This window comes from Thrips palmi, unplaced genomic scaffold (genome assembly GCF_012932325.1).
Source record: "Thrips palmi isolate BJ-2018 unplaced genomic scaffold, TpBJ-2018v1 HiC_scaffold_12, whole genome shotgun sequence".
Classification (NCBI taxonomy): Eukaryota; Metazoa; Arthropoda; class Insecta; order Thysanoptera; family Thripidae; genus Thrips; species Thrips palmi.
The window spans coordinates 10,389,775-10,404,634 of NW_023144623.1; the positions used below are offsets into that span (position 1 = coordinate 10,389,775).

The 14,860-nt window shown below is 54.3% G+C and overlaps 4 protein-coding genes across 6 annotated transcripts; 2 read left to right on the top strand and 2 right to left on the bottom strand.

Moving 5' to 3' along the window:
* Positions 1 to 239: 239 nt before the first annotated feature.
* On the top strand, positions 240 to 4,103 carry LOC117639990 (cyclin-dependent kinase 9-like). Its single transcript, XM_034376125.1, has 8 exons — positions 240 to 510; positions 837 to 921; positions 1,008 to 1,098; positions 2,109 to 2,275; positions 2,360 to 2,478; positions 2,559 to 2,829; positions 2,912 to 3,242; positions 3,331 to 4,103. Exons 1-7 carry the CDS (start codon positions 404 to 406, stop codon positions 3,209 to 3,211), a joined length of 1,140 nt encoding a protein of 379 aa, XP_034232016.1. The 5' UTR covers positions 240 to 403; the 3' UTR covers positions 3,212 to 3,242; positions 3,331 to 4,103.
* Positions 1,134 to 2,048, bottom strand: LOC117639991. Its single transcript, XM_034376127.1, has 2 exons — positions 1,786 to 2,048; positions 1,134 to 1,538 (listed from the first exon to the last, which is right to left on the bottom strand). The coding sequence occupies exons 1-2, from the start codon at positions 1,927 to 1,929 to the stop codon at positions 1,242 to 1,244; spliced, it is 441 nt and encodes a 146-aa protein (XP_034232018.1). The 5' UTR covers positions 1,930 to 2,048; the 3' UTR covers positions 1,134 to 1,241.
* A 3,691-nt stretch (positions 4,104 to 7,794) lies between the features above and the next one.
* LOC117640533 lies at positions 7,795 to 13,269 on the top strand. Of its 3 annotated transcripts, none has more exons than XM_034377062.1 (8): positions 7,795 to 7,895; positions 11,014 to 11,303; positions 11,387 to 11,581; positions 11,662 to 11,766; positions 11,906 to 12,140; positions 12,259 to 12,496; positions 12,572 to 12,768; positions 12,852 to 13,269. In XM_034377062.1, the coding sequence occupies exons 1-8, from the start codon at positions 7,868 to 7,870 to the stop codon at positions 12,956 to 12,958; spliced, it is 1,395 nt and encodes a 464-aa protein (XP_034232953.1). In that variant the 5' UTR covers positions 7,795 to 7,867; the 3' UTR covers positions 12,959 to 13,269. The 3 variants fall into 3 exon arrangements, with proteins under 3 accessions (XP_034232953.1, XP_034232952.1, XP_034232955.1); XM_034377061.1 differs by lacking the exon at positions 7,795 to 7,895 and adding an exon at positions 8,183 to 8,384; XM_034377064.1 differs by lacking the exon at positions 7,795 to 7,895 and adding an exon at positions 10,029 to 10,200.
* Positions 13,270 to 13,337: 68 nt separating this feature from the next.
* On the bottom strand, positions 13,338 to 14,738 carry LOC117640541 (glycine-rich selenoprotein-like). The gene is made up of 4 exons (XM_034377072.1): positions 14,569 to 14,738; positions 14,361 to 14,445; positions 14,071 to 14,196; positions 13,338 to 13,980 (listed from the first exon to the last, which is right to left on the bottom strand). Exons 1-4 carry the CDS (start codon positions 14,585 to 14,587, stop codon positions 13,869 to 13,871), a joined length of 342 nt encoding a protein of 113 aa, XP_034232963.1. The 5' UTR covers positions 14,588 to 14,738; the 3' UTR covers positions 13,338 to 13,868.
* Between the last annotated feature and the right edge of the window lie 122 nt (positions 14,739 to 14,860).

The window sequence follows — 14,860 nt, forward strand, 5'->3', positions numbered from 1 at the left end:
ACAATCGGAATCGGATCGGATCGCAAATCTCGATCTCAGTTGAACAACATGACAGTAGCCGCGTCCTCACACCAAGCCCGCTTAAATGCATCTCACCAACTCTTAAAAAATTTGCTGGTGAAAAATATTTAAATTTTGGTTTGATTCATGACTACAATTTCCTATTTTACATTAAATGAACACTCTGCAAAAGTGCGTGGTAGCTGTAGGGGTGGCAGTACCTCTAGTTCAACAACAACAGCAAAAACAAAAACAACAGTGAAGAACAAACAAGTTTTGACTTGTTTTGTGTTGTGTTGTGAAAGTTAGTGGCAGAGGTTCATTCATAGAAGACGAAGACAATGCATTTCTTGTGATAAATCGCACTGATTGGTTTGGACCTTTTCGTGCTTAGTAATTTAAAATGAATATCAAGGAACGAGAAAAGTACATCGAGGATTATGATTTTCCACACTGTGACGATGCGACCAAGTACGAAAAAGTTGCAAAAATTGGGCAAGGAACCTTCGGGTGAGTTTACCTTTAAGTTTTTATTACTTTTATCACCTTACACCCTGTGTTCTTCTTTGAATGTGTCTGAGGTGTGTTGTTTGACACTTAACCTCACAGCAATGCTATTTTCTGTTCTATTTTTCTAGTAATTTGTGTTTGTCTATGTTTTCCCTCGTATTTTCGTACCTTTCACCTATTTGAATAGTCTCATGATCTTGTAATTACATCTGTGGCCTGAACTTGAACCATAATGAATGCATATTTATGTGTTTTCTCTGTTACTCATTACTTTTTCTGTTCGTTTCTGTGTGTTAATTTATTCAAACCTCGTGCCTTATTTGCAGGGAGGTGTTCAAAGCCAAGGAAAGGAAAAACCCTAGAAAATTTGTTGCTATGAAGAAGGTTCTTATGGACAATGAGAAAGAAGGTGTAAGTGACAACTTCAACTGTTACGTATTATATTTGCCACATTGCATCATTGTCAGGGTCATGTTTAACATTCCTTTCTTTTCTAGTTTCCCATCACTGCTCTTCGGGAAATCCGCATTCTTCAACTGTTGAAGCATGATAATGTGGTTAATCTCATAGAAATTTGCAGGACAAAAGGTAAGTTATTTACTAAGAAGTACTTCTACAAAAACTTCTTCTTTTTATTTTTATTTTTTCTGCCAATACAAAGTATACCGTGTATCTAGAAGGAGTATAGTCTAACACAAAAGTCGAAACATTTCAAATGCTTTTCATTGGCACTATCCACCACCGGCAGGAGCTGCTGTGGAGGTAGTTGTAGTTACTGCACACGCAGTACTGCATCTTTGCGTTACTTCGTTGAAAACGGAGGTGCCAGGACAAGTGTAAAGCCACTGAGAGAAATTACCATTGCCATTCAGGTTGGGATTGTAACATAAGTAGTACTGGTTTGAGCAGTTTCCTGTCACAGGGGGTATTCTTCCATTCACATTACATGGAGGAGGAGCTGAAACTTGACCATGACTTGTCCAGATGCAAACATTGAGCACAATGCCTGCCACAACAATCATACCACCCTGCAAAGGATTTTGAAAAACTCTATCAATAGACAAAAATTTCCAGTCAACATTCTGCTTGGGCGGCATGCAAATATTACGTCATCTCTTTTGGGGGAGAGGGGGTTCGGTCTCTGATGACGGTCCTATCTTAAATACATGGGAAGGTTAGGATAAACCGATGATGGACGGGGAGGGGGTCAAAAAGAGCCCTAAAAGAGGTGATGTAATATTTGCACACCGCCTTGAAGGAAACTTAAACACTTACCAAAATCTCTCCTGCCATCTTCAAGCTTTGCAAAACAGACGGCGTTGTTCTGTTGTTGGAGGATTCCCTACAACCTCTTTTATACACCTGGTTCCTCTGTGTAGTGACACCTGAACCTTTAGTGCTGTCTGTCATATCTCTCATTGCTTTTTTTAATGGTGTCTTCCTGCTAGATTTTATTACATCCTAGTAAAAAACTGGCACATTTGCAGTGAATGTCAAACTTCGTGTTCTGTTTTATTGCTTGGGCCTAGATAAGATCATTGCCATCAGCCTGTGTAAGGAGGGCACAACTGATAATGTGTTCCATTTTTCTGTTTCAGCAAATGCCTCCAACAAATTTAGGTCAACATTTTACCTAGTTTTTGACTTCTGTGAGCATGATTTAGCTGGTCTGTTGTCAAATGTAAATGTTAAGTTCAACCTAGGAGAAATAAAGAAAGTAATGCAACAACTATTGAATGGATTATATTATATACATAGCAATAAAGTAAGTAACAATGACATAGTTGTTTGAAGTATTAAGAGGTAGTTTGAATTTTGCTTAACTTTTTGCTCTTGTTTTGTCTTGCAGATTTTACACAGGGATATGAAGGCTGCTAATGTCCTCATCACAAAAAATGGAGTACTGAAACTAGCTGATTTTGGTTTGGCAAGAGCAATTAGTATCCCAAAGGCAGGTGAACAAAATAGGTGAGGGGTTCATTTGCCAGCACTGATTACAGTTGTTGAAGTGCGCATCCTCGCTCTCATTTTAAACTGTACGTGTCCAGGTACACAAATCGAGTGGTGACACTGTGGTACAGACCGCCGGAACTACTTCTAGGAGATCGCAATTATGGTCCACCAGTGGACCTGTGGGGAGCAGGCTGCATCATGGCTGAGATGTGGACCCGCAGCCCCATAATGCAGGGAAACACTGAGCAGCAACAGCTCACTCTCATTAGTCAACTCTGCGGCTCAATCACCACTGAAGTGTGGCCGAAAGTAGATAATCTTGACCTATTTTCCAAAATGGAACTTCCCCGCAACCAAAAGAGAAAGGTGACTTTGTGTTTCATTTTGTTTCTACTCCAAATTTGAGTTTTTCAGTTGTAAGTTAACCCTCTTGGAAATTTTATTTCAGGTTCGGGAGCGTCTAAAGCCCTACGTAAAAGATGCATATGCTTGTGACTTGTTGGACAAGCTTCTTATTTTGGATCCCAGCAAGAGAATAGATTCTGATTCTGCATTGAACCACGACTTCTTCTGGACTGACCCAATGCCTGGGGATTTGTCCAAAATGCTTGCGCAACACACCCAGAGCATGTTTGAATACACTGCCCCTCCTCGCCGAGCAGGCCACATGCGTGCTCACCACCAACATCAGACTGCAATGCAGAAGCCCTCTCACTTGGATTCTGGCTACCAAGATCGAGTTTTCTGAGTACCGCCAGCTCCCCCCCTGATGCATGGAGGTCTGTGTGATTCTTTTGACTGACTAGTTTGCTGCATGTGGTGTGTCGGCTGTGCACTGGTGTTCATGTTTTGTTTTGTCATTCACAGCTCCCTCAGATTTAAAGCGGGATCCATCCCGCCCATCTTGGTGGGCTCCAGTTCGGGAGGGGAGCGCGGTCGACGTGAATTCGCCGCTCAAGAAACAAAAGTTCCAAACCAAGAAACCGTCTCGCTACACACCCGGTGCCGGCCTGGTTCCTGCAGAGGCCCCGGTAACAGTCCTGGCTCCGACCATCGTCCCGGGAGTGTCGGGTGTGTCGCAACCCAGCTTACCCATGTCATTGCCAGGTCCTAGTTCTTCTGGAGTGAGACCACTTCCTCATAATGATCAGCAACAGTTCTCAGATCGTAGATGACTGTTAAGTGTGCCGGTTATTGTGAAAACTTAAATAGGATTTTGGTTTTTTCTTCTATTTTGCTTGATTATTACTTTAATCTAGAAATTGAACATGCATTCCCATTTTTTAGATAATTTCAAGCTGATGCAGTATGCTCTAGTCTTTCATAATTATGGCATCTTTTACCGCCAATGTAAGATAATATGTAAAATCGTAACTCTTTTTGTAAATACTGTAAAGTCTAAATGGTCCAATTTATTATTATTGTATCTGTACTGATCATGAAGTAAAGTCATATGTAATACCCCTATATGTTGTTTGGGATAAGCACATGTTTCTGTAAACTTTCATGAAACTTAGTCATTGTATCTTGTTGTGCTCTGGATATTGTTGTAATTAAGATTTTGATACTTAGTTATACTTGTAAAATTCTATGACATGTTGTAGAAGCCATAAAAATAAAAAATAAATGGTTTTATGGAACTCTGTGTTTTCTTTTTTCAATTATTGAGGATCGGATGTTTTAGACCCTAGAACTGCCCTCGACTAGCCGCAGTTAAAGCAGTCGCAGCAAAGCGCAGCAGTCGCAGTGGCGCAGACGAGGACGAGTGTAGAGCACACTGGGCAGTAGGTGGCAGCACTGATAGTGCGGCGACCGCGCTACCGCGCTGGCGGACCAACACGAACGCGAAGACGAAGGGCGCATCATGGATGCACCAATTGTCGCGATATTCATAGCCATTGGAATCTAAGAAAAGCGAGGGCAAGCGAGGGAATGCCAGCGGCAGCAGCAGCCGGCCGGAGGACGCGGCGTACGCGGCGGCTGTCTGTCTCACTCGCACGCGCGTGCGGCGCATCCTTGAGTCACGCAGCGGCACGCGGCCGCGTCGCCCTGTCTCTCTCGCACTCTTGGTGAATCCCGCAGGGGCGCGAGAGAGACGGAGCGACAAAAGACGAAATCGGCCGCGTTCGCAGTGGCACATGAACGGGCCAGGAACGCACAGGAGAATCTGGTCGAATTCCAATTTGGGGTCGTGGACCAGCAGCCGAAAAGAAATTAAAATGGACAGCCGAGCCGGGAGTCGAACCCGGGTGCCCCGTCCACGTGAGGACGGCTTCTCGTGGCCGGTTGTTTCTTGCAGTGTGGGAGAGGGAAGTCCCCCCGGCTCCGCTTCCCCCGACCGCGGCGCGCGGTGGCGCGGTCCGTCGGCGTCGTCTGCGTTTCATCAACAAACGATTTCGGCTTGGGCTCCACAGGTCTAGCTCCGTCCATCCGCCTCCATCCTCTGCCGCACTCGTGGTACTCGTCGTACGCCCAGCGACATTCGCTCGTTGCCGCCTTACCGCCTCTAATTGCCATCCAATTCCGTTGCCAATTTTTATTTTGTCATTAGCCACCTCAAGGCGAAGGCTGTCTGAGGCTAGCCGGCCGTAGTCCGAACAGCGTTCGCGTCGCTCCTGTCTCTCTCGCTCCCCTGCGGGGCACCCCACGAGTGCGAGAGAGACAGAGCGGCCGGCCGCCGCGGACCCACGTGGACGGGCGGACGGTCGAATAACGCGCACTGCTGACCAAACCGAGTCTTCCTCGTGAGAAGCCGATGACGGTCGGATGGTGGCACGGCGCGGGGGGCCGGCGGGGCCACGCCCACTTCATGTTGTGCCGCGCCAAATCGCCGCACGGTCGGACAGCCACAGCGGCGCGGTGCACCGAGTGCATCCATCAACGGAAGCGGGCCGGCTGGCGCTGGGGCGCTGGGGGTCAGCATGTCAGCATGGCGTGTCAATGTTTCAATTACGCAGCACTGCTACAGTGTCGCCGCTCGAGCGGGCAAACTCACACACACACACTCGCGTGCGAATCGTGTGCGTGTGTGAGTGTGAGCTCTTCCACCTCAGAAATGCAAACCTCCGCTCGGCACGACCGCATTATTTTTCCCACTCCGCTACACACAGACGAACACACTCTACAACCACTTCGGTTACGGAAAGAATCATAAAATAGTGCATATCATCACGTCAATGTTGGCGCGCGTCGCGACCTCCAGTGAGGCGAGGACTTTGCAGTGCGGCGGACTAGTCGGACTCGTGGAGTACTCGTCCTGGACAACAATCGACCATCGAATCGACAATCGCCGCGGCGGCATGCCTGGCCATGCGCGCCAACTATGCGGCGCTATGCGGACCACGGGACATCGCCGGCACCACCGGCACCGCCGCGGGCTGCTGCTTTACACGCAACAAACGGAACGGATAATCGTCGGAAGGCACTCTCTGTCCCTCTCTGTCGCTCAGCGCACGCCGTCGCCGCGTCGCCCGGCTGCCGCACTCGGTACTTCCATTTGTTTGCGGTGCGTCTGTCTTCCGCATCTCAGTGAAGCCCCTCCCCTCCCTTCCCCTCCGCCCGCCCACCGCGCGGGCACCGGGCAGCAGCAAACCTATGGATATGAAGGGAAAAAGTGAGAAACTGTTGCCGCCGAGACAATGGCGTGTGGATTAAACCGCCGATTAACGGTGCGGCGGATCGGCGCGGACTTTCCGGGATTCTGCTGACTGACTGGCGGTGTGGGAGAGTGCCCCGGGTTCGAACCACGTGACGGGCGACGCCGTTGATAAGTGCGCGCCGCGGCGACGCGTGTTCTGTCGGCATGTCGCAGAGTCGTGCCATACCGCCATCCACGGCGAGGTGCTTTGATCATGCGCAATGCCGTCCGAGTGAACGCACAAGCTCGTTCAGAAGCAGGCGACACGGCCGAGGGATTGGCTTCCCATCACTTGCCAGCCTTGGTGCCCGGCGGGTAGGCAGTCCAGGCACAGAGAGAGACAGAGAGGCTCGAAGGACCAGCCCGAAGCGGGCCCGGACCGGCATAAGATCAGTTGTGGTCCAGCCTCTCAAGTCAAGTCAAGAGCCTGAAGCGCCTGGCAGGCAGGCCGGCTGTCGGTCTGACGACGCACCGGCGTGGAGACGGTGGCCTACCTCGCCCCTGGCACGCTTTTAGCGCTTTAGTCCGGGGCAGCCGCGGCAGCCATCGAGTGATTCCCTCTCTCACTCGCACTGCTCCACGCCCCCTGTCCATGGCAGGTGCGACAGAGGCAGAAAACGCCCTGCCGAACCGCTGGCAACGCGCGAGCGAGCGCAGACGCGCAGGGGCAAGGTAGGCCGCCGTCTCCACACGGGTGCCTCGCGGGACCGACTGCTGGCCTACCTGCCAGGCGCTTGAGGCAACCAGGTGCCAAGCAGGGCGAGCGACGAGCACATCACAGAACAGTGTCGCTACGGAGCGGCCCACGAGTGCGAGCGAGACAGAGCGACGAAAGGATGAGCCTGCAGGGACGTCTTCCTCCCAGGACGTGGAGTCCGAACAGGCCGTGACGCGGTGCCGCCGTGGCTCGCTCTGTCTCTGTCGCACTCGTGGGGCGTTCCGCGGTTCCGAGGGGTGCGAGAGAGACAGAGCGGCGCTGGCGTGCGCGGAACGCGTTGCGCCTTATCGCTGTATTGGCCGGTTGACTCAGATGCATGACTCTCCAGCCGGACGGGCGGACGGTAATGCCTGGAGCCTGGAGAGCCTGGAGTCACCGTAGCCGCGAGCACTTGATGCTGTCTGCTGCCTCCAGTCACTCAGTCCTTTCCCCCTTCAAGTTGCGTGCATTAAGACGCTGGACGCTTCCGTCAGACAAAAGCCGGCCACAAAATTTCCAGACTGCCGCGTAGTTTTCCGTACTGCGAGCTGGTTGCTGATGACTCGCCAGTCCGATGGAGGGCTGAGGGCAGGCCCGTCCCAGGCCCGTCCCAGGCCCGTCCGTCCACGCCCACCTCGTCCAGTTCCGCCCCCGGCCGCCCCGGCCCCGGGAAGTACGCGCCGAGTCGTTCCCCAGAGTTCAGCTTCTCAATTCATCCGAACTAGATCTCCTCCCCGGTGGTCTCGTCGACGAACCCTTGTTCCTCTCATGGCGCGTCCACCACAGTGGCGTGAACGCGTGGGCCATGACGCGTAGTGGCACCAGTGGGGCTCGTGCCCCCACTGCAAGCCCCCCCCCCTCCCCGTTCCCTCAGGACCCTCCGGCGCTTGGGTCCCCGGAGTCCAGCGGCTCCGGGCGTTCTTCCTCCTCCTCCACCGTTCCAACAGCGTGCCAGCACAGGAGGTATATAGTGCCACTGCGACTCCGGGGGCCGCTTCAGTCGCTTCAGTCCTCGCTGCTGCTGTTCGCGGAGCTGCTCGCGGCGCCTCGCCAAAGTCACCGCCGCCGCCATGCCCGTGCAGGTCATCTTGAACGATGGTGAGTTTCCAGAATTCAAATCGCGCCGTCCGGACGGCCTGGACACGACGGGGCGGGGCCAGCCATTCATTCCCACAGCGGTGACTTCACCCACGTGCTGGTCTGGTTCGGTACTGTATGCGATAAGCCGGCTGCATCATTTTCGAGTTTCGGAGCTGGGAGCCAACATTTGCATTCCCCTATTTATTGGGGTAAAGAGTACCAGAGGTGGGAGGGGGAGGGGGAAGTCCTCTTGTGGCCGGACGCACGCCGCCTAGCAACAGTTCCCCACAGAGACATTGAAACAAGCCGTGAGTGTTCGAATGGCTCCCAAGCACGATCCAACATCGCAGTGGCGGGCCTGCCGGACGCTCGTATATTCGGACTCCACAGCGCGGCACAGCGCGGCACCGCACGGCACGCCGGCACGCCAAAGCGGCAAATTCGAGCAAATTGCACTCGGCGCGGGAGGGAGACGGAGAGACGCGCCATTTGGTCGCTCGCAGAAGGGTAATCACGTCGACGCCTTCGCGGGAGGCCTGCAAATCGGATACTCACGCGTTAATGATTATGGCGCCTGCGCGAGCCGAGTTGCCAGAATCCGAGTGAGAACTTCTGATTCATTGGGGCGTGCGTCGGACGGCCGCGTCGGCGAGTGCGTCATGGTGACAGACGGCCAGAGGTTGCCAGAGGTGCAGGACGGCCATCGCGGTCACGGAGGGATTTCCAATCGCAGGCGGCTAGGGCTCGAGTTTGTACGGTGGGCCAGAAGACCGGTGGAGGCGGTCAAAATCCCGGACAGGTTTTGAGCTCCAGAGTCGCTAAATTGGACTCGAACCGAACGTGTGACTCCACCAATGGATTGCTCTCCGAACGAGGAATCAATTGGTGGGGTCGCACGTTCGGTTCGAGTCCAATTTAGCGACTCTGGAGCTCAAAACGCGTCTAGAGATTTGGCTACGTGCACCGGTCTTCTGTCCCACTGTGGTTTACCACAGTTGGTGGCGCCCAGTGAGTGCCTAGCGACAGGTCGTGGCGGCACGCGGTCGCGGCGACAGCTGTCCTGCATTGGAAACAGGGAAACAGGCGCCGTGCGTCGACTATTAGCGCTGCGCGCCGCCGAGCTCGCTGTCTCTCTCGCACCCTTGCGACACGCCCGACACGCGCCACGAGTGCGAGAGAGACAGAGCGACGAAATTAGCTTGCAGGCGAATGTAGTCCGGCCCCTTTAGCCGGCGCCTTGCCCGCGTTCACTTCCCGGTTCGCCCATGCAGCTTTCGCTGCTCCGGTTCGGGAGCGAGGCAGGACTCGGTTCACTCTCGGTCTCCGCGCCGTGTGCCCGGCAGGCCGGTGCCCGGGTTCGAATACCGGCCCCGGCGCGGCGGGCCCCGCGTCCCTTTTGCGTAACGCCGGCCAGGGCGGCCAGGACGACCGCCAGGCGCACGGGTCATGCACGGCCAAGGTTGTCGAGGTTGCCGTCGAGCATTATGGGCGGGCACGCGGTTTTGCGGTCGCGGCGTGGCGGCGGTTACTCCCTGTGCAAAGTGACACACAAAGCGACACACAAAGTGACACAAAGTGACACGAGATAGCGAGATAACGGCGCCATCCTGCGCCTCCTTCCCGAACCCTTCCGTGACGGCGCTCTGTGCGGCAGGTCAAAGTGGCCATCCGAGGCGCCATCAGGCGCACGCGCCGCACGCACGCCGCGGCCGCCGCGGTGGACTACGGGAAACTGGACGCGAGGAAACTTGAACTCGCGCGGAAGCGGAACCGCGGCGGCCCAGCGCGGAAAATTTCATTTTTCTTCTCGTTGTTCCTGATGTTGTGTTTTTAACGACGAGTCGTCCGTCCGTGCGGCGTGAACCCCAATGACCCTCCGACTACAGCTAGCTAGTCTGCGCGGCGGGCCGAGCCGAGCCGACCGGCCGGCCGGCAGTCAGTCGGAGAAGAAGCAGACGACACTCACAAGTGCGATAACGACTTCCCGTGGGGTTGGTATCAGTGCTATCAACACCGAGGCGCATAGCGCGGCGGCGCGGCGGCGCGGCCTGCCATGACACGGGATTCTCTCATTCTCTCTCTCTCTCTTGCACAAACCGCATGGCGCGTGTGTGAGTGTTAAGCGCGGTGTGTGCAGACACACACAGGCACAACGAGCGTGCAGCCCCGGCGGCCGCGTAAGCCGCGTGAGCATGCCAAACGCTTTAGTTCGCCTCCTCGCCGCGTCTCGCCGTATCGCCGCCCGTGGCTCTTCAGTGTGCAATAGTCGTCCTAGAGCAGAGAGGCCCTAGCAGCGCCAGGAGCGCGCGCCCACCAGTCCGACGTAAGCGCAGCGATACCGTCGCGTTGGTACTTTCCACTTTTCTCAAAAGTTTGTGTCAATGTCTCGTGAACGGTGAATCATTCGCACATGCAGAGTCGCGGCGCTGAAACTTTGGCAGCTCCACTTTCGGGAATGCCCGGTCCAAATAATATAATCCCGTAGGGACACTTCGCGCCAAGGACGCGGGGGTCCGGGCAGGGTGCAGCAGGCTGCGTCCGAAACTTGGTCACCCTGTCTCTCTTCCTCGTGGGGCGTCTTGCAGGGGAGCGAGAGGGAAACAGAGCGATGAAGTTCGGAGGCGGCCTGCGGGGCCGGCACTAGTAGGGCCTCGGGCTGCTGAGCCGCGCGGCCGCGCCGTTGAAGTGCTTTGCAGCGCGCAGCGCGCTTTGCACCCCGACACGATGACACGGTGACACAATCGTCGTGGGGAGGCCCCGCCCCCACGCGGTACGCAGCGCGCAGCGCCGACCTGTGGGCAGTCCAACGAGTTGTTGGCGGGTACTTATCCCGGGTGACGCGTTGGTGCGCGTACGCCGCGTGCGCGGGGAAGGCCCAGGGCTTGGCCAGGGCTTGGCCCAGGGCTTCGCTCTGGGTTGGCGCCGTGTGTTCGGGCGTGGTTCAGTGACGGCGTCGCGGGCTTCGGGCCGGCGACCTACTTGTTGACGTCATCGCGTTATGGGCCGTGGCCGGCCGCGGCCGCCACCCCCGCGACGCCTGCCGTGCTGTGCCGTGCCGGCCCTGCCCAGCCCTCTCCACTCGCCGCGCCGCGCCGCGCCCGGCACTAAGACGCCCCTTGGCCGTGCTTTGTCGCAGTCACGTCCGACGAGGGTGGCTGGCCGAGCGACGCCGACGCGCAGGCCGTGCAGTGCCGGCTCGACGAGGACGTGCCCTTCCGCCTGGCCCAGGGCCTGGTCCACGCTGACGCGGACCTCGACGCCGTGGCCGCACAGGTGACCGCTCTGGTGACCGACGACTTCCGGCGCCACGCCACCACCGCCAGCAGCGAGGACGCCACCATGCCCGTCGTGGAGCGGATCGGGCGCCGGCAGGCCATCCCCATCCTCTACACCAAGGGCACTCACTACGAGGTCGGCTTCGATGTGGTGAGTACCGCGACACTGCGAGTTCAGCCCCTCTGCCTGCGTGTCTTGTCCTCTGCTCACCGCCTGCCTGCCTCCGTGCACAGGGGAGGAACTTCAGCGGCATCATCCACAGCTTCCTCGCCGCGTCGCGCTCCCTCGAGGAGTACCTGTCGGTGTACGAGACCGATGCGGGGCGGCGCGCCTACGAGGACACCCTGGCCGCCGTCAAGGCCAACTTCCCGCAGTACATCCAGGAGCTGCAGGGCACGGCCGACGGCGCCAAGGTGCCGTTCCACAAGGTGCGTTGCCTTCCCCCGCGACGACGGCATGGACGACGCCCCCCGGCGGAAGATCGTAACTGGTTCTCGCTTTGCCGCAGCTGTTCCTCCTCCACATGGACGAGATCACCCCCAACGTGGCCGGCAGGGCGGCGAGCCAGGCGACCAACGGCTGCTCCACGGTCTGCGTGAACCACCCCGGCCAGGTGAGCAGCCTGCCGAGCAGCCCGGCGACAGGCCCGCCTCACGCGGGAGCGCTGGGTGTTGCCTACCCTCCGCGTGGCAGGCGCTAGCCGCTTGGCTTGGCGGACTTGATTGAGCGAGAACTGTGGATACGCGTTGCAGGAGCTCCTGGGTCACACGGAAGACGCGCTGGCCGAGACGCTGAACCACGTGTACCTCGTGTCCGCGCACATCGTGTCCGCCGAGCCGCAGGGCCGCTGGAAGGTGTCCGAGGAGAAGTTCACGGCGCTGTGCTACGCGGGGCACCTGCCCGGCTTCTGCATGGGCTACAACCACCACGGCATGGTGTTCTCCGTCAACATCATCAAGGCTGCGAGGCTGGCGGCGGGCAGGACACGTAAGTACCCTTGCGGTCCACCGGACGCTGTCTGTCTCACACCCTCCATGAGCTCCATGAGAGCGAGAGAGACAGACCGGCCGGTGTAACCTGCATGCTCGGATTCTCCCTCCACCAGCTCGCCACTTCCTAACGCGGGCGCTGCTGGCTGCCGAGAACTTCGCCGCCGCCCAGCAAGTGCTGCGCGACGAGGGCTGCGGCGCGGGCGACGCCGTGTCCATCAACATGACCTTCCTGGCCCAGGAGGGCGACCGCTTGTTCCACAACGCGGAGGTGGGCCCAGCGTGCAGTGACTGCCGCAGCCCCCTCAGCATCCTCACCTGCTCGCCCGGGGAGCACATCTTCCACTGCAACAAGTACGTCGTCTCCCTGCGTCCTGCCCTGCGAGTGGTGGCGTCTCGAGTCTAAAGGCCGTCTCGTCCGCCCTGCAGGTACCTCAGACTCCAGATCCCCGAGGTCGGGGGAGCCATCGTGTCGAGCAGCGACGCCCGGTACGCCACCTACGAGTCCCAGAAGGACACCACCACGCTCAACGACGTCATCAGGCTGCTGGGCGACCAGTCGCACCCCGAGCACACCATATTCAGGGAGGCGGGCGACGACGACTACGTCAAGACCGTCACCGTGGGTAAGTGGGACAGTTGCGCAAGCGACACCAATTACTTGTTGTGTTCGTGAGTGACTCTAACGTGCCGTTGTCTGCGCTTCCAGGCATTTTCGATTGCGTGAACAGAACATGGAGTATCTACACGGACAACCCAAAGACTCACGACCCGATTGTGGTGCTTCCCTTGCTTCTCAAGAAGCCCACCAAGTGAACGCGTTTGCTAGGTGACCTTGCCCCTTGCCTCGACTTTGCTGGGCTTTGCCCTGGCATGGCGCGGCGGTCTGGTCTAGGTGTCGTGCGACCGTCCAGTTGCCCCAGTCAAAGTCGCGTTGGCAGTTAACGACCCCTTTTTACCCTCCCCTTATGTTCCATGATTTGATGGTTCAGTTTTATCATATGTGATGAGGAGACCAAAGCAATTTTTTAAAATGAGATTTTTATTTTGTAAGTAGAATAATGATGGCATAAACCTTGTAGAAAACTGTCTAATAGAATAAATTAAAAAAAACTTATGTACTTGAAGGGTGGTAAAATCTTCATTTCTTCTGTTCATCTTATTTTCACTATTGGGTTTTAGCAAAACAATCAGATTTGAAGAACAATATTCAACATTTATTTTTAAAAGTATTTACACAAGTTCAAATATATCACAACATGTGGGTAAGGAACAAGGCCATTCATGGTACTAAAAACAGCCAATGCAAATCAAACATTACTCACAGAAAAAGAAGCTCTTGACATAATTAATTCTGCACCCCAAACACCCAAATGTTGGCAATAATAATAATAATAATGATTTTTTTAAAGGTGTTATGCAATGAAAAAATGAAGTTGGAATGTAGCATCAAACATAGTCAAAGAAAATCAAAATTATTTAATTTTAACATTGTGAATGTATGTACAAAAGAGACTCCTCTTGTTATGTGTCAATCATGGATGCAAATGAACTTCATTCCACTCACAGTTCAGTGTGGCCTCTATCACTGATTTGACAGTTACAGGCAAATAAATTAGGGCTTAGCCAGAACCATGCCAAAATTAATTTAAAGATAAAAGATGATGTTATAAAGCTTATGAAAATAACGAAGCTCAGGCTTGAACATGACAGGCTGTGCAATATCTCACATTCTACCACAGCTTCCACCAGGACAACCTCCTGCATTCACAGATCCTTGGCCAAACATATCACCAAATGAGCGGAAGTTTCCTCTTGGCTTCGGGGGTCGGGGAGGGCTGACAAAAGAAAAGAAGCAGGCTTGTTAAATAGATATCTTAAATTGAACGACAAAAAATATGCAACTTATTAACTTGTTATGGACTTACCCTCCGCCACCTCCACCGCCCCAGCCTCCACCTCCTCCACCACCACCACCTCCGCCGCCTCCAGGTGCTCTGAAGCTAACACTCTCGCCATCTGATTTCCTGAGACCAGGAATCAAAGTGGTGAAGCTGTAAAATGTTTATAAAAATAAGTAAAGTACACATGGATAATAAATGCCACTGCTTCAAAACAAGATTTAAATTATGCTCATAACATCATTTAAATTGAATCCTTCCAATGAATTTATACAAAATATAGGAGAAACAGCGAGGGAAGGCCATGTGATACTTACAACAAATAAACTATGTTGAAGAAGCCCCAGAACATGGCCGTTACTTTGGAGACTCCCCATGGCATAGAGTTGTGAATTGTTCCGTCTAGAAAAATAATGCAACACATAAAATCTCAGCTTAAAATGGACAAGGTTACAAACAGTATAACCTAAAGTTGTCACTTCGAAAGATCTCCTGACAGCAAGTATATCCGAAGATAAAACTTACTACTGTCGATGTAAGCCATTTTATGGATTATCTGCTGAACTCGCGAATTTCAAATGAATGTACAACTGGGCACAATAGGAAGTAGGGACAGAAAAACCCACGTCAGTCTTTAGGCTTCCAGACTTTTCCCTTCCAACCCCACCCCCCTGTCCCTCACGAACAAACAACAACAACATCCACACAAACTAGAAGATGAGAAATTTAACTCACTGATCAGGGTGAACACTAGTAAACACTACATAAGGAACTACTAGAGATTAGAGGGATCTCTAAATATGTCTGAAACATTGAT

Excerpts from the sequence above, each read along its gene's own strand:
- LOC117639990 (XM_034376125.1), top strand. The coding sequence starts at position 404 with ATGAATATCAAGGAACGAGAAAAGTACATCGAGGATTATGATTTTCCA. Across the intron at positions 511-836 it reads ATTGGGCAAGGAACCTTCGG|GGAGGTGTTCAAAGCCAAGG; the intron begins GTGAGTTTACCT and ends CCTTATTTGCAG. Across the intron at positions 2,830-2,911 it reads CCCGCAACCAAAAGAGAAAG|GTTCGGGAGCGTCTAAAGCC; the intron begins GTGACTTTGTGT and ends ATTTTATTTCAG.
- LOC117639991 (XM_034376127.1), bottom strand. The coding sequence starts at position 1,929 with ATGAGAGATATGACAGACAGCACTAAAGGTTCAGGTGTCACTACACAG. Across the intron at positions 1,539-1,785 it reads AGATGGCAGGAGAGATTTTG|GGTGGTATGATTGTTGTGGC; the intron begins GTAAGTGTTTAA and ends AATCCTTTGCAG.
- LOC117640541 (XM_034377072.1), bottom strand. Across the intron at positions 14,197-14,360 it reads TTCAACATAGTTTATTTGTT|CTTCACCACTTTGATTCCTG; the intron begins GTAAGTATCACA and ends AACATTTTACAG. Across the intron at positions 13,981-14,070 it reads GGCGGTGGAGGTGGCGGAGG|CCCTCCCCGACCCCCGAAGC; the intron begins GTAAGTCCATAA and ends TTCTTTTGTCAG.
- LOC117640533 (XM_034377061.1), top strand. The coding sequence starts at position 8,198 with ATGGCTCCCAAGCACGATCCAACATCGCAGTGGCGGGCCTGCCGGACG. Across the intron at positions 8,385-11,013 it reads ATTTGGTCGCTCGCAGAAGG|TCACGTCCGACGAGGGTGGC; the intron begins GTAATCACGTCG and ends GCTTTGTCGCAG. Across the intron at positions 11,767-11,905 it reads GCGTGAACCACCCCGGCCAG|GAGCTCCTGGGTCACACGGA; the intron begins GTGAGCAGCCTG and ends TACGCGTTGCAG.